Consider the following 26337-nt stretch of genomic DNA (forward strand, 5'->3'; position numbering starts at 1 on the left):
CTCAAGTCTGCAGGGCACAGCACTGAAGTACAGCAGCAGTGGGGGTTGCCTCTGCCTGCCTCATCATACTAAAATTGTTTTCTTGTGTCTGCATCCTACAGGTCATATTGAACATGGACAGTGAGGAAATTCCGACCTTCTCAAGTCCAAAGGAGGAAACTGCCTATTGGAAAGAGCTTTCCTTGAAGTACAAGCAAAGGTACTGTTGTATATTTTCAGTGGATTTAGTTCTTGGTGACTGAGGATGTGGCTTAGTCTATTTCTCTGTGAGACTTTACCAAAATGTATTAAAATGACTCTCTGCGTTTCCAGCTTTAGGTGCAGTTTTTAGATCCAGCCTTGTGGAGGCTGAGTATTTCGTTCCCAGTGTTACCATGCCATGAACTCAAGACTGAGCAAGTTAGAGCAAGAGAAGAGACCTTTTCTGATCATGTGCATCTTTGTATAATTAAAATGCTGTCTTAAGCAGTAGCTTGATGTTTTGCAGCAAGAAGACTGCCTGTGGGCTTCCTGGCATCATTACTGTTCCCTTGGGCTTCTTGCACTCGGTCTGAGAAACCTGTGATTTGGTAGCTGGCTGCAGTATATTGAAGTGTGTTCGTTATACCTCATAGTCCTGCCCTGCTATAGTCATAGCCTCTGCCATCTTTTAAGGGGAGCAGAAGGCTTTTTGGTTACAAAAAGTGGCAAGAGAGCTGCTTGTCTTGAGTACTGCTTGTGGGTTGGGGTGGTTGTGGTTTGTTTTTTTTGTTTGTTTGTTTGTTTGTTGTGGGGAAGGGGAGTCAGCATTGGAGGTTTCCAGCCTGTACCCTTTGGAAAGCTTTTCTTGCACTCCATGTTAGTGGTCTGCAATAGAAGTGAAGCCAAGCCTAAGGAGCCAAATGTGCAAGCTGTTTTTTTGTTTGGGTCTGTTTTCTGGCTGTAGGGAGCAGGGTGTGGGCATTTGAGATCCCTGAGCTGTATGAAGAAATTCTGTCAGAAAGGTCTCTCTCTGATGCCCATCAATATGTAGCTTCCTACAGCCTAGTCAGTTTTCTCTGCTGGTTGCAAAGAGCTATTACCTATGGTAAAGATGAAAATGTAATTAGTGAAGTATGTGGAACTGCTGCTACAAGTAATTTAATACCTTGCAGTGGTGTAAGGTGGGTAAGTGCTGGCTTCCTACCAAAGCACTTAGTAACCGTGAGATTCAAACCTCAATGCTTTCCAGCATCCTTATATTTCCAGGTAGTGCTGAGATGCAGTGACTATTGTTCTGTGCTGGTTTTTGCCTAAAGCAGGTTAAAAGCTTTATGTAGTGACTCTCTTAAGTCTGCTAGAGTGAAGGCTAGTGGAGTACAGAATGTTAGACTAGCAGGAATCCTGGAAATAGCCTTGATATAGGTTGTATTTGCATGTGCATTTAATAGAGTTATTAGATATAAAGGGGTGAATTTCCATTTGTAGGTAAACAATGCAATTTCTCTATTTCCCCTGTTTTTTATTTTCCCTGTAGAGGTCTATGGTTAAGTAGTTTAAAACTCTTGTTGCCTTTTCATCTAATTATTTCTAAAGAGCAGTGAACTTTGTGTTTGAGAGATGCTGCATTTTGAACTGATGAAATCTCCTTACAGCTTCCAGGAAGCTCGTGAAGAACTGGCTGAATTTCAGGAGGGAAGCAGAGAATTAGAAGCTGAGTTGGAAGCACAGCTAGTGCAGGCTGAGCAGAGGAATAGAGATTTGCAAGCAGATAACCAAAGGCTGAAATATGAAGTGGAAACATTAAAGGTAGGTCTCATCTGTAATGACATTGCTTCTTCCTTCAAATGTGTCTCATTTTCGGCTGTCTGTTCTGTTCCTGGTCATTGGATATCTAAACGAAGTAAAGGAATCTTCTGCTTAAGATCTAGTCTTGAGCATGGCATGTACTCCAAGTAAGGCCAGCAGCATACCAGAGACATTTCTCAAGGACTTTCTCTTGTTCACGTCATTAAACACTTGTCATTGAGTTTGTGCTCGTTTGTTTGAATTCTTTAGGCTTCGCCAAGTGGTGGCTTTGTTATGTACACAGGCAACATCAGCATAGCAACAGGGAGGACAACACAAGTATGTTTTGTCAGACCATGATATTGTCCTCTTTCTGTACTTTTTTTTTTGTTTCCTGAAATTTCTCCTTGGTCTTTTGACACCCTGCTGAAATGTGAAAATGGGTTATTTGAGCACATCTTTCAGGGAGCTTCTCCTAATTTTTTCTTAGTAGCCATATCTGTGGAGACAGGGATTGCATAAGGATCTGTGTGTGTACAGAAGGTGAATTTTAGTTAATATCTGTCCATTAAGAAGTTCTTGCCTCTTTTGGGGTCCTGAAAAGTACTTGTTCTGGTGATCTTGAATTATTTTATGAAAGCAAGGGTTGGGATCTTTCCCAATAAAAGTGATATTTTGAGAATTACTTGTTCACATATCCTGTCCCAGTTATGTCTGTAAGGCTGGTACCTTCTTTTAAGGTCAGTAGTTTTTCCATAAGCCCCTATCTGTACCCTTAGAGCAGGTGAGAGCATGTTTTGGAATTCATCTTGCAGTCTTTCAAAGATAAGTTTGTGAACTCAGAGGTGTTCAGTAACAGATTTCAGTGGCTCTGATTTTCAATAATGGAGATGTCAGGTGAGTTCTTGAGACAGTGTGGCTATTGTAAGGGGGGAGAGGCACTGAAGGAGGCTGTGCAGTTTGATTTCTCTCTGGTTTTCTAGATGTTTGAGGCTTTAGAGCAGCTGTGAGTGCAAGGGTGCAATTCTGAACAGCCAGCTGTGTCGTTATGAGTAGTCAGTGCACAGGACAGTGTGTGTAATTGTATCCTTTGTTCCTTTCTGATGTTCTGAGTACATTCCCTCTGCCTTCACAGTTTTTGCTATGCAATCCCAGATCTGCAGACTGCAGCTAGCATGTTGCTTTGTCCCATTTGACCACTGAGTGGATGCTACTGATACTTATCTCTCTACATCTCTTTCTTTCAGGAGAAACTGGAGCACCAGTATGCACAAAGCTACAAGCAAGTGTCATTGTTAGAGGATGACCTGAGCCAGACCCGGGCCATTAAAGATCAGCTTCATAAGTATGTCAGGGAGCTGGAGCAGGCCAATGATGACTTGGAACGTGCAAAGAGGTGAAGGCTGCAAAACTCTTATTTCCTTAAATATTCACTAGAGCTTGTCTGTGTTATTCAGATTCATCGTTTTATTATTCCTTTAACGGGGGGGGGAGGGGGAGGAGAACAAAAATGCACATGTAAAAAATAATTAAAAAATAATTAATAAAAATCCTGAGTCACTTGATTCTTTGTGAAGTGCAGCTTACCCTTGGAGTTCACCTCCATCAGCTGGTAGTTGTTGCATTACAGAAGAAAAGCTTGTAGGGAGACCTGAGGTGCTTTGTGTTCTTGTGAGAAATGAGCTGTGCAAGCAAGGCCAGTGCTCTAGTTTTGATACTGCCAGCCCAGTGACTCTTACATTTGTGATCCTTGTAGCTCAAAGACCCTTTGAAGTAGGGAGCTAGTGCTCTACTTGGTCCCTTTTAAATTAAACACGCCAAAGGAGTCTCCTCTTTCCTTGCATAACAGCTTAATGACTGTGGGGAGCAAATGTGGTCTGTGTAAGTGCAGAAAATGAACAGGCTGCTGCAAGAAACGCCCATTTTTGGAGTAGATCATGCTTCCATTCTGCTGAATGGGAATTTTGCCATTGATTCAGTGGGACCAGGAATGAGCCTCTGGCTATTTGGCAGTAAGATCTAAGAGCTGAGACCTTGTTTCCACAGCGCTCTTAACCTCATGACTAACTTCTGACACACATAAATTGTCTCACTGATATCATGGAACAAATATCCCAGTGCCCTTCTTTCTGTGCTCTGTGGGCTGCTGCCTGTGTCTCCAGAGCTGATACACGAAATACATGACTTTGGAGAATGACTTGGGGAAAAATGGAGCTAGGTGTGCCAGACTGGCTCTGTCCCAGCTCTTTGGTACATCTTGGAGAGCTAGATGCTATCGTGTTCTTTTCATCTCACTCCCTTCTTTGGAGTTCTAGTCCTTTCTAAAAAGCATTTTCATAGCTTTCAAGTAACTAACTTGAATGTAGATCCTGCTAACGTTTTTCCTCTATTATGTATTTGAATATGCTTTTAAGTTAGCTGAGCTGAAGAATCTAACATTCTGGATTTTGTTTCTAGGGCAACAATAGTTTCATTGGAAGACTTTGAACAAAGGCTGAACCAGGCGATTGAGAGAAATGCGTTTTTAGAAAGTGAACTGGATGACAAGGAGTCACTGCTAGTTTCTGTACAGAGATTAAAGGATGAAGCCAGAGGTATGGCTTGCTTGATTACTTCTGTCTTTGTACATTGTTGGCTTACTAATAGAGACATGAAGCAACCAAAGCTCATGTTTATAGAAAGCATCACCTAATGAGGTTGAAACTGCATGTGTAATATAAGCGTTGGAACTTACCTGCTAATAAACAGAATGTTCTCTGTTCTTTGTATGTCCGCTGAATCTAAGAGGAAGAAATTCCTCATGGTGGGTAAAATTAGTGTCAGATTCTTTCAGGGTTTTTAACCAAGCTGAGTAGAAAAATACTGCTTTCCACAGATTTAGTAGAGCTGAAAACTGTGTTCTGTAAGTTTCCTCTCTGTGGCCTTGTGCCACAAGGCACAGGGAAAGTACAGGAAATGACAGGGAAATGCATGCTAAATGGTAAATAACTATCTTCAAAAATGCTGCCTGCTGTTACCTTCTAAACTGTTGGAAGTTGCCTGGCTTCTTTAAGATGTGCCAGTGGAGATTGTGGTTTAGAGCCGTGGCATCAGAGATGCTTCAGATAATCCTCAGAGCTGTAAGAGTTGGGAATTCCCTGAGAGGCTTCATGTTGAGGACATGGGGGAAACTTTATTCTTATTTTAGCGATTGGGGAACATGATTTCTCTGCTGGGGCATTGTGCTTGTTAGCATGCCATCACTGCAGGTTAGAAATCAGTGTTTTTTGGCATTCTTTCCAAACTATTTCTTTGGAAACAGTTCCTCAGTGAAGGCAAGGACCTAAAAAGGACCTTTTTAGGCTGTGCCTGAAAAGCAAACAAAAGAAAACAAAACAAAACAAAAAAACAAACCAACCATGTAACGTTTTATTTGCCTCTGGGTCCTTCTAGAGACTTGACAGATCCATTACTGAGTTGTGCTGGATGTTCTTTATGGCAAATCTGTGTGGAAATTGGAGGCAGCAAAGTGCTGATACAGAACAATCCAGAGAGATAGTGGGAATGAAACACTGGTTTCCTACTTTTCCTTCTCTTTCTCTGTCATTTGGACTATGAATCTCTTTAGTCTGCTTGTTCTGATCTTGATGAATCAAGAGACAGCAGACACAATCCCTTCACAATATCTGGCTAGTGTGCAGTCCTACAGATTATTAAACTGGAAGGGAAGTGTTGGGAATTAGAAACACGAGATCAGGTCATTAATCTTTTCCCTGGCCCCCCAGCTGAATGCAGTTAGCAGGCATTTGTGACTGGCTGTGTTCTTCTGCAACGTGCTTTCCATGGAACTCAAACTACAAGTGGGAGGAATGCTGAGGCCAGGTCAGCTGCCTTGCTCTCAGGGTGCACACAGCTCTCTGGGCCAGCAGAACGCGGCTGCCTTTCCATCCAGCAGTGATGGTATCGAGCTGTGCCTTATTTGAGATGGAGGTCTTTGCTGCTGGAGGGAGCCAGCAACAGTGAATCACTGATTATTGCAGAGTATTCTCTTCTAAATAAATGAACAGAATGCTGGAGAAATCTGTCACTAATATGATGTGTGTTTTGTCTGGCACTCTCAGACCTGCGGCAGGAGCTGGCAGTACGGGAAAGGCAGCAGGAAGTCACCCGCAAGTCTGCACCCAGCTCTCCAACTCTAGACTGTGAAAAGATGGATTCAGCTGTCCAGGCATCTCTCTCCTTGCCAGCTACGCCTGTTGGAAAAGGATCTGAAAATAGTTTTCCTTCCCCAAAAGGTATAATTCCTGGAAACTGTGCCTGATTGATTGGCAGCACGTTCTGCTTGTCAAAAAGTAACTTCAGACAAGGCCCTTGTTAGTAAACTTAAAGTAAATACAAATACATGTGGATCCCTACATAACGTGTGCTGAAATACTGGAGCAGTGTCAGACCTGTTTAATGAGTGTAATTAGATAATACTATGGAAAAGAAAGAGAGAAGCTTAGCTACTGCTTTGTAGGGGTGAGGATCGCACTAGTAGGTGGCTGCAGTAGAATATATTTGGGGTTGCAGAGAAATGCAATGACTAATATTTCAGCTGAAGTTCACTGGTGGGTAAATAGCGGGTAGCAGTGCTGACAGTCTGGGCTGTCTTTGTTACCATGTGCTTTCGGGGGTGCTGTTCTCTCAGGAAGCAGTGGGATATTAGCATAGTCCTCTTCCCATCTGGAAGGCTCAGGTCAATCACAAGGATTAAAACATTTATTTATTTATTTTAAATTAAAGTAGATTCCAGAGAAAGCTCTGGTTGGATTAGATAGATCGCAGGCAGTAGCTATGCAGATGGAGAGAGCATGAACTCTGTGTGTGTATATCTAATGGAGAGGAGGGTAGTGGGCAGGAATTAAGCTTTTTCTTCTCTCTGTGGCTAGAGATTGTGTAGCCTGTGTTACTGTTTGTACAAAGAGTCTGCAGTAAGATTATTTTATTTATTATATTACTCCTTATAGAAGTTATTTAAAAATTAAAAATTAAATGGTGGAGGAGTGACACATGTAATAAAGTGTGTTTGTTTGCAGCTATACCAAATGGATTTGGTACAAGCCCTCTTACTCCTTCAGCTAGAATATCTGCACTCAACATCGTGGGAGATCTCTTACGGAAAGTTGGGGTGAGTGCTCTGTACTGAACTGTCCCCAGTTCTGTGCCTTCACATCCATGTTCATCCATGAATGGGATGAAGAGGCCTTGGCTCATGCTGAATTAGTGCTGGAGTTTCTAAGGTGTCTCTCTTAAATTGTCCACATTTAGTGTTTGGGATGTGGTAACACTTGTTTTTTAATTATCTTGATTTACGGAGCGGGTTGCTAAGGATCTGATGCCAACTTCTAGAGATAAAATCCATTTTTGGAGTAAAGACTGTCTTGGTGCACGGAGGCTGGGCATTAGCAGATGCTTGTTCATGTTTCATATGAAAGCAGGACTCGGTCTTAGTACCCACTGCACAGTTGTGTTATGTCATGGAAGGTGAGCTGATAGCAGACCGTCGGAGTCTCTGAGGAGATCTGCAGAAGTTACTGAGAACTTAAATGAATTGTTTATAAAAAATAAAATAGCCCTTCGGTAAGAAAGTGAAAAAATAAATCAGGAGAAAGCCAAGTGTTCCCATCTGTAGTTGATTGGGAAGTGAAATGTGTGAGCCTCTAAAGGGATTACAACTGTGAGCAGGAAAGAAATGGTTTTGACATCTGTTGTGGTGTTGCTTAGGATGCCAGGCTTTCCAGCTGAATGAAGACATGACTTCTGAGCGGTGAGAAGCTTGTTTACTTGCCTCCTTGGGTAGTGTTTCAAGTGGAAGCATGGGCAGCCTTGGTGTCTAGCCTCCAGGGCTGGCTTTTCTCTATCCCTTGCGGTTTGCACTAAGAACAGAAATAGCTGATGTGAATATGGTAGTTTTAGCCAAATTTGACATTAAAAATCAGATCACTGCTTGTATTTAGAGCTTGCGAGCTCATCAAGCCCAGGTTGAAAGGGCAGCAGGACGGCTCAGGGTTACAGAGTGGCATGTTTAAAATGGGATCATTGTGAGTAAGAGTCTGTAGGGGATTTAGGGAGCTTAATGACATCCCATGTGATTACTCTGCAAGGACAGGAAATGCCAAATAAGCATGCTTCTTTCCCAGCCTATTCTTAAACACACACAGCCAGTGATACAAAATTCCAGCTCATGCATTTATTTAGTAATAATTATAGGATGTGCAGGATTTCTGTGGGTTGGCTTACCTATTAGATGCCTCATCCTGTTCCTTGGGCTCCCTTTCTCTCCAAGATGTTCCCCTCAGCTGTCTTGCTGGCATGTGAGACAGCGAGCTACATGGCACAGCTCACACTGCTGGAGAGAATCAGGGTTTTGGTGTCCTCTCTGCTAGGAGTCAGTGGATGAGGAAAGTCTGCTACCTTGTAGAGGAGGAAAAGAACTTGTCAGACTTGCTTGGATGCAGTAGAGATGAGGTAGAAACCCTGGAGGTAGGCCTAGCTGCCTTTGTTTCCCTCTTAAGGGAGGTCTGTAGCACCTCCTCTGAAGCTTAGCAGGGAGGATAAAGAAACTGGCTAAGTTTTGCAGGCAGTGATTAAGGAAGAAATACCAGAAAGATACTTTCCTGGGGAAAAATGCAACTTTACAAGTATGCTGTACCTCCTGAAATTGGAGGATTCTGCTTTTGGTTCTCCTTGAGTTTTTTTTGGTCAGCTTACACCAGCAGCACTCCAACTCTGGATCAGGAGGTTTCAGTTACTACTTCCAGCATCTGATTTTCCTGCTTCAGGTACCTAAATGAGAGTTGATTTCTTGTAAAGTCCTTACCCTAATGGAAGAGGATTGCACCTGGCAGTCTGCATCAGCATCTCATTACGTGGTTCTCATTTGAGAAAACAACAGCTTTGCTCCCATTTAGCTCAGTTTTTGCCAAAGATGATCACGCTGGGGTTCTGATCGTACTGATCTCTGGTCATGCTAAAGCCTGAACTTGAGCAGCAAAATATTTTCTCTAAAAGAAAAATAAAATCCCTATTCTCCCTCCCCCACTTCTCTTTTCCTTTCACAGGCCTTAGAATCCAAGTTAGCTGCCTGCAGAAATTTTGCAAAGGACCAGGCATCACGGAAATCCTACATTTCAGGGAATGCTAACAGCAGCGTGATGAACAGCAACGGCACGAAGTACCCTCACCCAGGGCATACTTCTTTCTTTGACAAAGGGTAAGTCAGGATGTATTTGTACACTGAGGGGGGTGGATGTTTCGGGATGCTGTGTGAAACAGAAGTTTTCCTTGGCTTGTTTTGAGCTTTTGTCCAGTAAGAGATTTGAGGAGCCAGGTTCTCAAGGGGACAGAGAAGCAGCGTTCCACTGCAGGCTTCTGTAAAGCAAAGAGAAAAGCAAGTGTTTGACCTCTCAGCTGGTGGGATGTCATTGCCTGTGCTGCCCCTCTGCTGCCTCAGCTCTTGGTGGCTGCATAAACCTCCTGGTGCAGTGATTGTGCCCTTCAGAAGGATCTCAAGCAGACAGTGGTGGGGCTGCCAGAGCTGTTGGTGTGCTTGCGTGCAGGGAGTGCCTGAACTGCAGAGCTGGAGGTTCCCTTAGTAAGAGCAGTAAGTGTGGGCAGCACTGCTCCCTTGGAGAGTGGTTCCCTCTTTGTTCTACTCCTCCCTGCTATCAGTGAAAATGTTACTAACTGTAATCCTTGCTGATAGAAGGGGCAGCTGTCCTGTACTGTCCTGTTGTGTGTCAGCCATAATGTTTGAGGCAGCATTTGCAGGAAAAACCACCCTGTGACTTGCTCATAGTTGGAGCTTCCTCTCTGATATGGGGAAGGGGTTCAGCAGGACAATTTTCACGCAGTCCTTTGTAGCTCAGGGCCCTGTGGTTGTATGAGCAGCCCTGAGGAGCAGGATGCACAGCCAAGCTCTCCTCCAGTGTCACCCAGCAATAGGGAAACCTGTGCTCAGTGGCACTGTGCAAAACACCTTCTGTGCTCTCTGCTGGCGATAGTTTTCCCTATTAGACTTCAAGCCAGAGCAGCTTTAATGCTGTTATTTCAGCACATCCTCAAAACAGCATTTATTTAGAGCTTTAAACAACTTAAAGAGTGCCACAGAGAGCAGACAGGCTGGGTTTCTGGAATCTTCCTTGTGTGAGCTGAATCATGTTGCTATGTGGGTAGCAGGGCATGTTGCATCTTAGAAACTGGCAAGAAGAGCTTTCAGAGCTACTGTTGTTTCTTGCTTTTGGAAGAGGGGTGTTCACATACTTAGCAAGGTCAGCATCACGTGCAAATGGGACAGACTTTGAGGTTGGCTGCATACTGGGAGGCTGACCAGGGTCTGTGCATCACCACAGCATGGTGGTGACAGCGTGGGCTCCATTTCATGTGCAGGCTGTCAGAGCAGTACTGGGGAGAGATTAGAAGTGTTCTTAGGAGGCAGCATGGCTAAAGTGAATTGTGGTATGGTAATAAGCTGATTGCTGCGTGGGGTGGGAGTCGCTTCTAATTACCTAGATTGTCATCACTCCTGTTATCTGGGCTGGCTGCCTGCAGTTCAGGGCAGGCTGTAGCTGAAAAAGGCTTAGAAGTGTGTCCCTTTGATAGTGAACTTCCTCAGCAGTCTTGAAGGATGTTAACAGACTGGGAAAGTGATGGAAGTGACCAGTTTACCTGCATGTTGTTAGAGATCCTTACCAGGGCCCCACTATCCCATCGCTGCCCTCTAAACGCAGATGTGCAGCAGGAGTGGGATCAGCAGCTCACACCTTACAGCTGCCCTGCTCTGCCTTCCTCATGGCCCAGGGCTGGGTGCAGTGTGCTGCACACACATCTCCACGGCTGCCATGTAAACCTGCCTCGCTGTGTGTGTGAGGGCAGAGCAGAGCCCTCCCATCAGCGAGCTGTGTGCGTCACAGCGGTGGCTGAGCCGAGGCGTGCCCTTTCTTCTCCCCTCTTCTCCTTTCTCTCCAGCCCCTGTACTCTCTTCCCTGCCCCAAACTGTCGCTGGAGCCTGAAACAGCCACACGAGCTCGTAGACCCGGTCCAATCTGCAGCCGCTGCCTTATGAACAGCCAGTTGTTGGGTGGTGGGATTGTGCCAGAGGTAATCCAGCCACGTCATTACGGTTCCATTTGCTTTCCTTTCTCTGCCTTTTTGTTGCTAAAAGTGTTTGAGCCTCCGTCTCTCATCAAACACCTGCTCTGTGCTTGCTGAGCAGAGCTAGGCGGGCAGCTGGAGAAGGTGTGGAAGCCAGGATAGGAGCAGTTACCTCAGAATTGTTTGAGGGGAGGTTTGGAGAGCGGCTGGGCTCGCCCATGAGCTTTGCAGAAGAATTGGAAGAGTCAGGAATTAACTGCTGTGTTGGGTTTTGTTTTTATTTTATGCTCTACCAAGTCTGGTATAAGATCATTTTCCTACAGACTGGTTCCTTTAGGAACGTGGTGGCTCTGTGTACACCCCAAGGCCTAGCAGAACAGCACCTGAGGGGTGTTCTCTGATGGAAATTAGTTCCTTTGCAGTTATAACTGTTGTTAGCTGTTAGGGACTTCGATCCACTGGGGGAATAAAATGCCTGTGACCTTGATGGGTGCCGCAGAGGCACTACAACAGCTGAGCTGGGGCCACAGCGAGCCAAGAGGAGGTGTTTGTTCCTTGGGGCACGACCTCCTTGCTCACAACTCCCTTACTCCTCTTCCTTTTCCTTGAACATTAGAGTCATTGCAGTTGGTGTTTGTTCTGAGACGATTTCTGTGAATCTGCTGGGCTGTGTTTAAATGTGAGAAATGCCTCTGCTTGCACACTGCTGGTAGTCCCACCGTGCGTGTAGCTGTAGTGCAGGCACTGCACCTAGGATCCCTGTCTGCCCTGCAGAGCATCCTTGTTCAGAGCTCAGGGAACAGCAGCCAGGTGAGGTTCAGTCAAACGCTTTTCCCTGTGTCTTAACTCAGGGTTATGCCCAAGAATGTCTTCATTGTGTGCATAAACTGTTTCACTTTTTCTCCACTAGGCGTGAAAAGGTGATATTCCCCACCTTGGTCATGGGTAAATGAATTCATTTGCAACGATAAGCTGCATGCATTTTAACTGTGGTGCTTGGAGGTGCAGAGTTGGTGGATATGCTAACTGCATGAGGTAGTTCTCGTAGCATTACAAACTAATAGGCAATGATTGAAGCCTGAGGCTATAATCTTTCTTTCTCTTTGCCTTAGATAAGTTTCTCTGGTGCTGTGACCAGTTCCAGCTGTAAGATTGAGTGCTGCTTGCTTTCTTGGTTTAATAACTCTTCAAATACATGCATGTTTCTGATGGAATCGGATGTGTCAGAGAGATGGGGTGAAGCACTGCTGCTGTTACCCCAGCTAAGCCTGAAGTCATTGTGTCCTTTGGCCTTGTTTCTTCTTCAGCACTGTGCTGGACGTTGGCCTGCCTCTGGAGGGAGCAGGGATGGCCATTCCCTGCTGTGTGTGCAGCGGGTGCCAGGCTGGGTTATTCAGCTCCAGGACAGTCTTCTGTTGAGGTTCTGTTTGATGCTTAGAGTTAAGAGAGCCTCAGAGTCTTTGTGCTAAGGACAAAATACAGCTTCAAATACAGATTAATGAGTAAAGGTCCATATGGAGCAATCACAGGACAGAGAGCAGCTGGAAACAGGCACAAAGTTTATGCTGTGGTCAGGACAGCAGTCAGAAACACCCAGCAGGAGCTGCTGCAGGGGGGTTGTTTCCAGCAGGGACTGTTGGGATCAGTCTGAGGTGCCAGCCCTGATGGACCTCCCATAGAGAGAGCTTTCTGTAAATCAGGGCTGCTGCTTCATCTTCATTTCTGCACCAAGGGCGAGGCAGGCAGGCAGTGTGCAGTGTGAGTGTTCCTTGTCCTGCTGCGCCCCGCTCAGCAAGGGCTCCTTCTCCTTTTTGTCTCGGGCTTCATGAAGCTGTTTGTGACGCCCGTGGCTTAGTGTGGGCCCTGCCACATCTGTGTGGCATCTGTGCAGAGAGCCTGACTGCTTCATGGCCTCTGGCCTTTGGTTGTATCTCTCTGGGATGCAGAAAAGGGGACCCGCGCTGCTGAAAATGCAGTGTTTTGCTGCACGCAGCATGGAGGCACCTGCCTCTGAAACGCATCGCAGAGCGTCTCAGTCAGTTGAAATTTCAGCCTTAACAGGAAAGAAGGCAAAGGTTTCACCCACACAGCCCCGGGTGGGATGTGACAGGCTCTGCTGGGGGATGGGGAGGGCTCTGCAGCAGCGAGCCCTGCGTTACCATGGGAAGCCAACCTTGCTAGCAGGCATTCGGGTTCTTCATCTGCTCCTCTGGATCAGTGCTGTAATTGCCAAGCACAAGGAGCGCTGGGGCAGCAGTTGGGTGGGTGTGCTGTCCTGCTGAGGGGTAACTGCATCTTCTTATCAAGGCTGGGTTGATGGCAAGCAGCAGATGGTGAGCTTAGGTGCTGTGTGCAGAACCTAATTGCAGGAGATCTGTCAAAGCCCGAACAGGGTAGAGGCTGTGGAAGGCTGCCACACACACGTGCTGCTCCCTGACTGTGTGCCCTCACAGCTGAGAGCAGCTTTGGGAAGGGGTGAGCTTGTGGTTTGCAGCTAGGTGGAGGCAGTGGGTTCAGGGGCCCAGTAGGGAGGGGTGGGGCAGCCCTGGAGGGCCCCAGAGCCCTTCTACACCCCCAGCTCTGCTGTGCTTTAATGTATGCTGCCTGTTCTCACTGAGCCCATTCTCCATTGCGTGGTTGCACTGCAGCTGTGAGCGTGTGCAGATGGACAGACAGATGCCTCCCATCCACTGTGCTGGGATCAGCCTGTGTTGAGCCACCTGGGATGAGCAATGGGGCTTGAGGGGAGCCAGCCCTGCCCGGCTGTGCCCTGAGGGCTGCCCAGGGCCTGTAGGCTGGGAGCAGGGGGGAAGGACATGGGGAACAGGCCTGGGGGGCAGCTGAGCTGCCTTTGGCTGTGCCACCTCTGAGGCCATAGCCCCTCATCCTCTGTGCAGCCACTGTGCAGTGAGCACAGCACTGTCCCTGGGTGTATGTGCAGCAGGGAGGTCCTGGGTTGGAGGGGCTGGGCTCAGCCCCCAGGGTGGGCTGGTACTGACCTGCGTGTCTCTTGTTGCTTCTCAGGGCAGTAAACGGCTTTGATCAAGGGACCCCGGGACTGGGAGCCTCCAGACCTTCCTCAGCACCTGGCATGCTCCCCCTGAGCGTATGAGTCGGCGCCAGGTTGTGCTTGGACTTGCGGACGCTTTTCTCGGCCCAACAAGAGAAGTGCTTTGGTTTCCTCCCCCTCCCTGCCCCGCAGGAACAGGACCTGCACCATGGCATGCAGCAGTGCCCGTGCTGCTAGAGGAGAGCCCGTGCTTGCAGCCCTTCATGTCCTGTTAATAGAGTTAACTGTAGTGGGTGTGCTCTGCGGCCCCGTACCACGTGTTGCACAAGCTGACACATAGTGCTCTGTTCCAGGGGATGCAGAACCTCGGCCAGGTGCTGCTCGACCTGTCACTGCATCTCTTTTCTCAGTTAGGTTTGGTGTGACAAAAACATTTGCTGCTTTTCTTGAAGGCTACACCTCTCCCTGCCTGATCTCACATCCTGCTGTTTGAGCCGACCAGCTGCTGTCCTTCCCCATGGGGCTCAAACCTCTCAAGACACACTGAGTGAGGCTGGGAGCAGGAGTAGAGGTTGGCAGTGAGCTTTGGGTGTGTGAGTTACGCAGCACTGAAATCACTGCTGGACAGGTGAGCAGCTGGTTGTGTCCATAAGGCCCTTCCCCAGCCCAGCAGATGGATGTAGAGCTGTTGCTGGGGTGGGGCTGTGCTGAGGAAGGTCCGTGTGGGCCCAGCACACATCTAGCACCGGTGCCCTTGGCACCTCTGGGCTGAGCTTGGCTGGAGCCTCCTCCCTTGGCACGGGGCCTGCAGCAAGCATCTTTTTCCCATGTGCCTGAACCATCCCAGCACTCTGCCCTCCTTAGTGACACTTCTGCCCCCCTCCAACCAGACATCAGCTCTTTAGGAAGCCGCTCAGCCCATGGACTGCAGTGCCCACAAACTGCCTCCTCCCAGCACCCTGTATCCATCAACCCCATGTTCAGCTCTGTAATATAGGATGGGATTTCAGTGTCACCTGCAGGCTTCTGTGACAGTTTTGGGCGACTGTGTTCCTTATGGGTCTTTCAAGCGATGTATTTGTGCGAGTTCTCTGTCGCTGTGCCTCAGAGTCGGTGGATTTTGATGTGAACCTTACCCCACGGGGGTCTGAGGAAAAAAAAACCTTCCCAATTTGGTCCATCATGTTCCCTTGGCTCTGCAGCTGCACACTGGTTTATTTACAAGCGCTGAGAGAAACCATCGGCCCCAGCAGATGGTGGGAGCGTTTCCCCCTTTGCTGTTAGGCCCCCTATGGTCCTCTTTTCCTGTGCATCCTCTGCTGCATTTGACTGTTTACATTTGTTTTATTGTACATAGGTTTGTAAACATATTATCTTTGCCTAAGATCTTTGTACATAACTTAACTTGGGCTTTGTAGCTTTATTTATTCAAAGTCTATATGGCATGTTTCAATAGGACAGTGTACCATAACAGCGTGGTCACACAGCATAATGTGGTTTAAAGACAAAAAAAAAACAAAACCAAACCTGAGAGTAATATTCCCAAAATAAAGTTCTTTTAATGTGGAATCGGTGGATTTTGCAGAAGAGGCAGCGGTGGCTGTGTTTGTCCTGCAGTGTTTTTGGCTAAGCCATAGGGCAGGGTGGGAGGCACTGCTCTGCTGTGCAGCTCCTGCCCCTTATCTTGGCCCTGCACACAGCGTTGGTGCACGGAGCCAGCAGGGCTGAGCACAGCTCTGCTCCCTGCTTTGGGGCAGGAATCTGCTTGGGCTCCTGGTGGAGGTGTCCAGCTGCAGGCAATGAGGGGCAATGCTGTCCGGGCTGCCAGGACCCCATGCACCCCCGAGCTGTGCCTGCTGCAGCACTGCTCCCAGCAGCAGAGCCCTGTGCTGCCGCTCAGCCTTCCCCAGCTGCTCATGGCCTGCACCCCGCCCCACAGCGCCATCCCCAGCCCACTCACGGTCACAGCACAGCCTTCCTGCTGCTGCCCTGCAGTGGCACCCCGTGGAAATGCCCCGCTGCCAGCTGGTGTCAGGGCAGAGGCACACGCACCCATGGCAGCTCCTTCCCGGGGGAGAAGTGCTGGGCAGGAGGAGAGGGGACACCATGTGGACGGGGCCGCCTTCATTGCAGTCAGTTGCCCCCCGACTCCTTAGAAAATCCCCTACGAGCAATAACCTGCTCTTGCACAGAGCCCAAGCGGCCCAGTACCACGGGGAGATGAGAGCACAGGCTGTGACATGTAGGGCACAGCACCACCTCTGCAGCACCGAGATCATGGGGGGTGAGGCTCTTCCTTTGCAGCAGGAGGAGCAGCAGCTACAGCCCTGAGAGCAGCCCATGAGGAGCAGGGCAGGAGCTGGCAGCAAGGCACCACGTGGACAGAAGAGCAGCTCAGCCCAATGAGATGCTCACAGCCCACACCTGGTTGGGGTCTCCAGTGCAGCTCCCACCTCCACCACTCACAGCTGCAGCACTGAGCTCCCAGCTCTGCCCCCTCTCCCTGCTGCCAGCGCTGCTCCTGGCTGTGGAGGCAACAGGCACAGCTCTCCCTGCTCCCAGGAGAGGTCAGACCCTGACAGATACGGAACCGGAGCTCAGAGGATGGGAAGCATTTGGGGGCAGCGAGATCCCTTTGTGCTACAGAGCTGCACTCCCCTTGAAGTTCTAAGGCTCAGCCCTCACCCAACACTTCACACTGTACTGAGGTAGAAAAGAGCAAAACAGAAAACCAAAACACTAATAAGGGAGAAGTCAGCTTCCAGCCATATTCTCATTTATTAAGGTCTATGCCAGCCTCAAGAAATAGCTCTTCCTGTAAGTAAACAGAGCAGGCGGCCACAGCTATAATGAATAAATTTATTGTCTTACAAAAATCATTGTCTAGAAATATGGGTATACAAGAAAACAAGATATTTGCAGTCAGATGCCTGGTGGTCAACAGCCAGTTTGATTAAAAATATCCAAACACACACAACAAAACCTTTGCGACAGATGTTAAAGCTTTTAACCAAAAAAAGGAAATCCGTATCTTTTTGTTTGAGCGTGTGGCAGAGGAAGGTTCCTATTAACACTGATTCATTGTCACTAATATCCATAATACCACTTGGACTAGAGAGGTACATGATATGAAGCACAGTCAAAATTAATACATTAAATCATCGTTATATAGGCAAATTATATATGTAACATTGTCTTAGTACTGTAGTGTCTAAGGCACTTTCTGTAATGTCAGTTTTTCAGCTATTTAAACAAAAAGAACGCTAACTACTCGCTGTAATACTGCTCAAAATAAAAAACAACAGCAACAACAACGAAAAAAAGGATTCACATCCACTGGCATGTTAACTGCAGGCAGGCAACATCCCTCTGTGCAGCGCTGGGAGCACGGCCATGGCGCCGTCCTGAAGAGCGCTCAGCCTGAAGTTCATAAATTACTGTGCCTGTGTTGTATGCTTGTTTTCCACTGGTGTTCACATTGTACTAGCCTTAATATATATACAGACCTGTTGGGCATGGGAAGAGCAGGATGCTACAGCTGCAAATGTACAGAGAGGAACGGTGACGCTGTTTGCCTGTACTGCGTGACACTAATGGATGAAGCAGGTGCTGAGAACACTCCAAAATGGTACTGAGGGTTAAAAAATGGACACTACTCACTCATCCCTACGTTTCCCTCTAACGCTTCCCGAGGCTCTTCACAGTTCACTCACTGATTGTGTGCCGATCACAACAATTAGGAGAAAAGAAAGATGCGGGTGCAGTTTGGTCTTCAACGATCCAACGGGCTCAGTGCAGCCAGGGGCTGCCCGAGCACAGAAGAAATGGAAGGATGTTGTCTGTACAAAGCATGCTGAGTCATGACAGTGGGGCCGTCCCAACCACCTACCCTCTGGGAATGAAGTTCTGTGTTTTGTTTTTTTAACCAATACAGAAAGTTTCATCCTTCACATGATGCTTTATAAAATGGCTTTACAATGAGTGTCTGGAAAATAGATGCACTGAACAGAGACGATCCCGTTTTGTTACTATATGTAAAAAAAAAAAAAAAAAAGCAGTTGTACCTATATCTGAAGCAGGGTACAGTATGGTGAGGCTGGAGAGCCTTAAGACATAGTTGACCTACGGTAAGTAACCTTGTAGCATGCCGACATTTTGTAAGGCAGATTTAGGGCCACAAGGCAGTCTGGTGGTCAGGAAAGTCCTCCTCGCTCTGCCGACTGTCGTGTAAAGGTCTCTGCATGCAAACGGTGTGCGGGGCTCTACTCAGCAGGGGTCGGCTGCGCTTCGTTCACGTCGCTGCCTTTGCTCTCCGCATCGTCGTCCGAGAGCTCCAGGGAGGCCCCTTCGATGTGCAGCTGGCGCCTGCCGGATCGGCTGGAGGAAAAGGTGATGGGGCCGCCCCTCCTGCAAGCAACAAGCAGAGAACAGCCTTTGCATCGTCCTCGCGCTGCCCTGACAGCTCCCAGCTGAGCCGCAGGGGAGCAGCACCGCCCAAAGCTCACAGGAGGAGCGTTGGAAGCACTGCTCCCACCACGGGGTCGTCACAGGACGCCCAAAGACGTTCTGGTGCTCCGCTCAGTTCAGGCCACACGCTGAGCAGGGCGGGTTCTTCAAAAGCTGCTTACTTAGGAAGTACTGCACTGCACCCCTCCTGTCACTGCTGGCCCTGCAGCAGCCCAGGATGGTTTTCCTCCTGCAGCCTCCTCTCCTCCAGCCCTGCTCTGTACTGGATACAAACACTGAGAGCAGAGCTTTGAAATCGAAGTGTGAAAAGCTCCCATGGAGTCGGCTGGGAACAACACAATCAGTGCTTGCCACTAGAAGAGCGTAACTGAGCCACGTCACCTCCTGCTGCTGGACTCAGGCACCAGCCCCAGCCAACCCAGGATAAATGCACTGAAGAGTTCTGGCTCACGAGCCATCAAGAACATCCTCACAGCCAGCAGCTGCCTCAGCACCATCACATCAGGCTCAGGCAGCAGCTCCCAGCAGAATCCAGTGCAGCCCATCACCTAACAGCAACAGCTCTGCTTCCACAGCTCCACAGCTGAGCGGTCCCCAAGGATGCAGCACTACAGACAAGGTCAGAGGGCACCCGATAAAGCCCTGCCAACTCCTGCACCACGTACCTTAACCTGTTTTTCAGGGTGCTGACCTCCCGGCTCAGGCCCTCGTTAGCCTCTGTGGCATCATCCAGCTCACGCTGCAGTTTACGTCGGGAAGCATTTGCACGTGTGGCTTCCTCCTCTGCCTCCTCCAGCTGACGCTTCAGCTGCTTCATCCTGGCATTTGCTTTTTCCATCTAAAATAAAAAAATCAAGTTGTCAGGATCAAACTCAGCAGCTGCAGCCCTGCAGCTTGGAAAGGCAGAGAGGTTCTCCAGCACCCCAACCATCCCTGCTGGAGATGGAGCCTCAGCGCAGGCTCCCATCTGGATTCCTGGGAACAGCCCACAACTCCTGGATCTCAGAGACCAGGTGCATAACACATCATCGCAACAGAGCTAACACAGGGAGCAGGCAAGGAACTGCTCCGCCAGTTCACTTAACAAGACTGGATTCCCTCACATCTTCATTAAAAAGCTTCTTAACGACGCCTTTCTACTCAAAGCAGGGTTTTATCCATCTTTCCCAAGCACAAGCTAAGCCACTCCACCCACCTGCTCCTTGTACTGATCTGCGTGTCGGCGCTCGTCCTCCACTTGCATGAAGACTTCTTTTAATTTCTTCTCTGTGCGTCGCACCAGTTTGTTTGCAGCTGCTCTTTCCCTGGGAAGGATCAGAAGCCACACGGAGGCTGTGAGCACCAGCTTTAGAAGCATGCAGTACTGGAGCAGCACAAGTACTATTAGAAGGCTAAAAGGAGGGACAGGGATGTGCTTCTACGCAGCGAGATTCAACAAAGCAGTGTTAGCAGTGCTGAGCAATGTCATGGTCCTCCCCTGAGCCAAAAGCCCAAGAGCAATGAAGGTGGGGATAAGACAGCCCACTTTCAATCTTCTTAGGACAAGGCAGGGAAAAAAAAAGTTGGAGGACCGAGATGGAAAGAAGCAGTCTGGAGAAAGACGACTTGTCCAGAGCACAAGATTTACTTCAAAGAATGTCTGAGGTAAGGAGGGACCTCTGCAGGCCATCAGTTCCAACAGGGCCATCCAGAGCTGCTTTTCCATACCCAGCAGCTTTTGAATGCCTCCAAGGAAGAGACCCCACAACCTCTCAACAACCTGTGCCAGTGCTCAGTCACCCCCAGTCAAAAAGTGCTTCCTGATGTTCAGGTGGAACCCTCTGTATTCCAGCTCCTGCCCTCTGCCTTCTGTCCTGTTCCTGGGCTCCATTCTCTGCACCTCTCTGATGGATGTGCAGATATAGATGATGTCCCCAATCCTCCTCCAGGCTCTGCAGTCACAGCTTTAAGCGCTTCCTCACAGGAGAGAAGCTCCAGGTCCTTCAGCATTACTGTGGCCCTCCTTCCCTTTAAAGCCTAGCCCAAAGAGACCAGTGTCTGAAGGAGATGTTTGGTCTTAAGAAACTTCTTCTAAAGCAGCTGTGCTTCCTGGGACTACCAGTCAACGCAATTACTTGTTAACTTCAAGAAGTAAATCAGCAGTTTCAGCTAAGGAGCACACACTGAAACTTTCAACCCCAGTGCATCTGATTCAAGTCAGTCCCTCAAACAGGTTTCTAAGTATTAAAACCTACTAGCTGTGCTCTAGCTGTGACCTCACACCTCAGCCCCACAGTAACTTCAGGCATGGATGTCTCAGACACTCTACTGACAGCACACGGATTTTTCCTTACTTTGCTTCCTGCTCAAGCTGTTCTTCTAGCTGAGCAATCTTGGCCTCTAGAGTAGAAATCGTTGCCTTGAACTTTGACTTCACAGATCCCTCCAGCTCCTGCAGCTTGGCTTTCAGCTCTTTGTTCTGCCTCTCCAGCTGCTGTCGTGCATTTTCACTCTTCTGCGCAGCGCTCCGCTCCCCGGCCAGCTCAGAATTCAGCGTGTCAACCTTTCAGAGGAGGAGAACGGATCACGTGGTGCTATTCAGAGCCTCCGCTCACCCCAAGCACCAGCCGTCCTGCAGCAGCTGCCAACAACTCACCTGCAGCGTGGTCTTCCGGAACCGCTCGTTGAGAAGCTCCATGTTGCTCTGCTCCTCTTCCAGCTCCTCCTCCAGCTGTGCAATGCGAGCCTCCAGCCGGCGCTTCTCATCCAGCAGCGCTGACCTAGGAGAGAAGCACTGGGGTCAGTACACGTTCAGGTGCGATACGAAGCCAATTGCTTTGTATTCACGAAGACAGATGAACACAGAATTTGCCAACAGGGCATTGAGAACCGCAGCTGCTGCTGCCTGCATCCTCCAGATGCCGCCTGGATACGTTTGATGACTCACTTTCCTGAAGCGCTGTTTGCAATCTCATCAGCCAGCTCGTCCCTTTCCTGCTCAGCGTGACGACGGGCTCGTTCAGATGCAGCAAACTCCTGCAAGGGTTTCAGAAAAGACGTGTTACGAATCTCAGAAGGCCTGTAAACAATTTGTCCTTGGAGGAATTTCTGGGAGATGCTTCAAAATGTAATATTGCTGCAATCACAGAATCACAGAACGGCCTGGGTTGCAAAGGAGCACAATGCTCATCCAGTTCCAACCCCCTGCTGTGTGCAGGTCGCCAACCAGCAGCCCAGGCTGCCCAGAGCCACATCCAGCCTGGCCTTGAATGCCTGCAGGGATGGGGCATCCACAGCCTCTGAAACACACGAAGAACAGTAACACTGACGCTGTAAGCAGTAAGAAAAAAAACAAGACAGTGCTGGTCTGATCACAGTGTGTTACGTGCTCAATGTAGAACGGGCACTACGTTAAGCAAGCTGAGTGTCTTACACCTCCAGAGTACACAGCACCAATGCAAGAAAAGAAAACAGACTGTGAAGCTTTTGCACAGTAGAATAAACAGCACTGAATTTCACATGTTAAACTGTATTATGTGGCAGAAAGTCAGCAGACTTCAGTTGTCCACTGAGGTGGGACGGTGGGATTCCTGGTCTGTATGCATTTCTAATCCCCAGTACTGACAGCGTGCACCACAACTCTCAGACTCCTGAACCTCCCTGCAAGTTCAGTGAGGCCTCAAATCTGTTTAAGCTGCCATGCAGCTCAGACAGGGAAGTAAAGGATTCTGCTGGAATGATTCCACTGAAGCCCAAGCTCACCAGAGAGCTGCTGAAGGAAGCAGGGTGGTGGGGTGGGAAGAGAAAGCTCTCCTGGCTCCCATTTCTGTTCAGCACAGTGGGACAGATTTTCACTCCTACTGCCCAACCTTCTCCTTACTCTACCAAGGAAAATAAGTGTTGTGAAGTTCACTCTCACCTCCTGGAGCTGAAGTATTTCTGCTTCGAGACCTTTGAGTTTCTTTTCACTCTCTTTGGACTGTGCAAAGATCTCATCCCTGGACGCACGGGCTTCTTCGAGCTCCCGCTGGTAGTCCTTCATTTGAGCCTGCAGTTGGAAAAGTCCCACAGCCACGTTGCATTAGGGGGCCATGAGATCTATTAGGAGCTCTGAAGCAATTCTGACCCTTTAGAGGAAAGGCCTCCCTCCCCCACAGTAACTTCATTCCATTTCAATGCACCTTCAATTATTTTTATAATTTTACTTCATTTCCTTGTCTCCATCACGCATTCCTCATCACAAATATCCTGTTACAGGGCTGTACTTAATTTATTTGGTATATTTCTTGTTGAGAAAAGAACAGAGAGCTGTTCAATTACATTTGCTGTGGAGCTTGTGGAAAAGATAAAGCCTTTGGAGTGATTTGGGAAAAAAAAAAAATCTATGTACTTTGATTGGAAAAGCATCTTTCAGTTATACAAGGTAAAACTTATCTCAGTGCAGCATTACCAAACCCATTGTTTTGTACATGTAGGCTAGAAGCACATGCTTAGCTTCTACTTACACACACTGCTAAGAGCTCAGCTCTGTTAAACTGCACCAGTTTGACTTAAGATACTAAAAGAGCATGAAAGCTGGAGAGAAACTGCATTTAAATTACACTTACATCTTTGGAATGCCTCCAATCTTGAGAATACTTATTTTGGGTGCTTGCATGAAGGCACACAGAGCTCAGCAACAAGATCTCTACCTGAGCTGTCCTCCTGGAGAGGAGGAGCATGATGCTGTCAGGTACCAGCACGTCTTGCTCCAGCCTTCCCTCCTCACCCACAGCCTGGACTCTGGCCCAGAGCTGTCTCTGTTCAGTTGGATTGCCAAGGCACAGAGAGGACAGGGCAGAAAGGCAACTGAATTTGCCATGTGCCTGACGTGGTCTTGCCACGATCTCACACTTCTGCAGCTTTGGACCATGGCACTGAGAAATCTTTGGCAAAACTCAACTCTACCAAATGCTGGATATTTTTCTGGGAATGGGAAATAAATCCTCAGTGCAAGGACTGGGATCTCTTGCCAAAGAAGAAGAATGAGAAACTTGGAGCTTTTTAAAAGCAACTGGAAGTTACTCCTCCTTCTTCTCTGAAGCATTTTTGGCTGAAGGTGCCTTAAGATGTTCTTCTTGAGGAAGCAGCAATCAGGAACAGCTGAGCCCAAATCAGTAAATTCAAAGACATAAAATTTAAAAAATGTCCTCTGTAAAGCAATCTTCAGTAAATCCTTCAGCAAGTGTTGAAATACAGGAAAAGACCACGACTGGATAGAAATACCTGGGGGACAGCCTTAACTCCTTACCAACAGAAGGATGAGAAGAGATGCTATGTTCAGGCCAGGTACTCTATGACATGCCAGCACAGTCGAGTGCGACATCCCTCCTGCTTCTAACTACAGATGTGTTTAATGAGAAGCAACAGACGTGGCTGTCACCAGAGGACAGAGCACAGCTCGTTAGCTGGGCTTACCTGGAGCTTACGCAGCTGTTTGATGGCTTCGTCTCGAGCCTTGTTTGCAGCTTCTATCTGACCTTCCAGGTCTTTCAGATCCATCTCCATTTTCTTCTTGGCTGCTACAGCAAGAGCCCTCTGCTTGCGCTCATCCTCCAGCTCTGCCTCCAGCTCTCGCACCTGTGAGGTGAAGGCATTTAGCAGATCTGTCCCAGCAATGCAACAAAGTCCTAACCAATGGTCTGAGAATCCAAAAGGCTTCTGCACAACTGAACGAATGTGCCTTGATTGGAAGAGAATACAGAATGCCAGCTACAAGGGAAGACACTGCAGATGGCAAAAAACAAACCCACAAATTGGAAGCAGAGATCTCTGAACTGACAAAAAAGAAAACAGACAATAACTCACTGTTAGAAGCATTCCCATTTCATCTGTTCAGCCACTTAGTGATCATAAGTTATTTCTCTTTTTGTATATAAAAATCAAGCTTTGCTCCTTATGCTAACATCAAGGGCTTCCATCCTATGCAAGTTAATGACAATTCTTGCATAGTAAAACTTCAGAAGCCTTCCAAGGCTGTTTGTTTCTACAAGATCCATATATTAGAGATTCTCAGTTATTCAGTAAGATCAATGCTAGAGATTTTTTTAGGGTGGGGTCTTTAAGCAAATGATTTTATTTTCTAATAGTAAGTTACTACAGAAGCCCAAAACTTTGGCAACAGAGCCTCACACCCTTCCCTCTATGAAGTGCAATGAAGTGCAATAAACCAGACATACTTGTTTGACCAGCATCCTCTTTTTCTCCTCATTCTGCTCATCTCTGGCTTGCAGATCTCTCTCAAACTGGGCTTTCATAGCTTGCATGTTCACCTCCAAACGAAGCTTAGCATCTTCTGTGGCCTGTAGTTCATCTTCCAGTTCCTCAAGTTGAGTTCTCATCTCTTCAACCTGTTGCTCTAAAGTTCGCTTGGATTTCTCCAGCTCATGGACCTAAACCACAAACATTTATCAGACCTTCTCCCTCAGCTATCTAAACAAGAGTGTTAGCAACACAGAAAGAAGGCATGGACACAGCACGCTGTGCTTTGTGATGATGTCTGAATCAGAACAGCAGAGAAACTTTTCTAACTCTGCACAACAACGAAAAGCTGTGTAGGTTGTCAGAAAGAGGAGCTGTGCCAATGTGACAGAGAACATACTGAGACAAGCTCTTAAATCTAGAGCAGGTGCCACTCGCCATTTAGCCAGCAACTTCTGCCCTCCATGCTCTCTTTGGAAGATGTGATTAAGCTGAAATATTACCCCCCAATTCTGTGCATTCATACCTCCAGGAGTTTGTGTTACATAATGCTTTCTTTCGTGTCAAACATACCCCTCCAGTGAGGGAGTTTTACTGTGCTATCCCCCATACATAACAAAATAAAAGGAGAAGTACTTACATTTTTGCCCACATCGTCTTTAGAACTCATTAAGTCCTCCATATCTGCACGCAATTGTTTGTTCTGTCTCTCAAATTCTTCCTTTGCTTCCAGGGCTTCTTCCAAAGCCCGAGCCAGAGACAGTGCTTTTGTTTCCTTCTCCCTTGCTTCTGCCTCAGCACGATCTCTCTCCTCTGCATATCTAGCAGAAATGTTCTTCTCTTCTGCCAGCATCTGAACAACAAAATAAGACAAACAGATAAATTAATCTCCTTGTTCTATAATCAGCTCCTTACAGCCCTGCGTGTTATAGTCATTCAAGTGGTCAATGGTTTGAGTTTAATCAGCCTTCAGAAGCTCTCTCTGGCCTTTTAGGACGTGGTCAGAGTGCTGGTTAAGGAAACAGCTGAAGCTGTTCAGGGAGGAGATGAGGAAAGAAAGCTATCAGTCAACACTGATGTGTTACATTTTGATCTTTTGGTCCTCCTGTCCTTCCTTACTGTAATCCCTCAAGCTTAACTAAAGCTTTTTAAGTCAAGTTTCTGTTCCAGTATCATTTCCTTTTGTACGTATGAGGAGCTTACTTCATGATCTAACAGAACTCAAAGGGGACACGCAGCTCACTGACTGCCCACCCTTAACAAGGGTCAGGATGCTCACATCAGAGTTATCAATAGCCACGGTACTCCGGCTGGATTCTTCTATCTCCAATATTATTCATTTATGCAGTAACTACTTAAGCAAATGCCTTTTAAAAATCATAGTAGTAAGATGACAGGAAACTAGATTACCTGATCAAATTTCTTCTGCTTTTTCTCCAGGTTAGACACAATCTGGCGCTGATGATCCAGATCTACCATCAAGTCATCCAGCTCTTGCTGCAGGCGATTCTTTGTCTTTTCTAGTTTGTCATAAGCCATTGCCTTCTCTTCCAGGCGTTGGCTTAAGGATTCCATATCCTTCAGTAATTTCTTCTTATTTTCCTCCAAACCTTCAATTGTTCCCAGGTCATCATCTACCTTCTTCTTAGCCTCTGCTAACTGAAATGTAGCAGAAGAAAATAAGAGTGCTTAGTACATCGTGAGAGGAAAACAAAAGCATCAAGCCCAGACTACAGAACCACAAACATGCTATCACTGGTTGAAGTAACACAAAAATGGTG

General features: G+C 47.6%; 2 protein-coding genes across 6 annotated transcripts in view; one reads left to right on the forward strand and one right to left on the reverse strand.

The window, feature by feature from the left end:
- Window positions 1-101: 101 nt before the first annotated feature.
- NDEL1 (nudE neurodevelopment protein 1 like 1) lies at window positions 102-15464 on the forward strand. Of its 4 annotated transcripts, XR_795599.3 has the most exons (10): window positions 102-199; window positions 1614-1767; window positions 2994-3142; window positions 4204-4340; window positions 5847-6020; window positions 6804-6895; window positions 8829-8980; window positions 10735-10866; window positions 11771-11805; window positions 13885-13924. XR_795599.3 is itself a non-coding variant. In XM_019621584.2 (9 exons), exons 1-9 carry the CDS (start codon window positions 114-116, stop codon window positions 13890-13892), a joined length of 987 nt encoding a protein of 328 aa, XP_019477129.1. In that variant the 5' UTR covers window positions 102-113; the 3' UTR covers window positions 13893-15464. The 4 variants fall into 4 exon arrangements, 3 of the variants coding, with proteins under 3 accessions (XP_019477129.1, XP_010719517.1, XP_010719518.1); XM_019621584.2 differs by lacking the exon at window positions 10735-10866 and having other exon boundaries at window positions 13885-15464; XM_010721215.3 differs by lacking the exon at window positions 11771-11805 and having other exon boundaries at window positions 13885-13977.
- A 1165-nt stretch (window positions 15465-16629) lies between these two features.
- The window catches only part of MYH10 (myosin heavy chain 10), a 50925-nt gene continuing 41217 nt past the window's right edge, over window positions 16630-26337 (reverse strand). Inside the window, exons 27-37 of one of the 2 annotated variants that reach the window (XM_010721212.2) lie at window positions 25967-26215; window positions 25197-25409; window positions 24535-24747; window positions 23774-23935; window positions 22236-22364; window positions 21264-21352; window positions 20973-21096; window positions 20671-20879; window positions 19533-19641; window positions 19003-19175; window positions 16630-18277 (exon numbers count right to left, since the gene is read on the reverse strand). In XM_010721212.2, coding sequence (XP_010719514.1) covers window positions 18133-18277; window positions 19003-19175; window positions 19533-19641; window positions 20671-20879; window positions 20973-21096; window positions 21264-21352; window positions 22236-22364; window positions 23774-23935; window positions 24535-24747; window positions 25197-25409; window positions 25967-26215 — 1815 coding nt within the window. In that variant the 3' untranslated portion in view covers window positions 16630-18132. The remainder of the gene's footprint in view (window positions 18278-19002; window positions 19176-19532; window positions 19642-20670; window positions 20880-20972; window positions 21097-21263; window positions 21353-22235; window positions 22365-23773; window positions 23936-24534; window positions 24748-25196; window positions 25410-25966; window positions 26216-26337) is intronic. The other variant, XM_010721213.3, reaches the window with a different exon arrangement.

This window comes from Meleagris gallopavo, chromosome 20 (genome assembly GCF_000146605.3).
Source record: "Meleagris gallopavo isolate NT-WF06-2002-E0010 breed Aviagen turkey brand Nicholas breeding stock chromosome 20, Turkey_5.1, whole genome shotgun sequence".
Taxonomy (NCBI): Eukaryota; Metazoa; Chordata; class Aves; order Galliformes; family Phasianidae; genus Meleagris; species Meleagris gallopavo.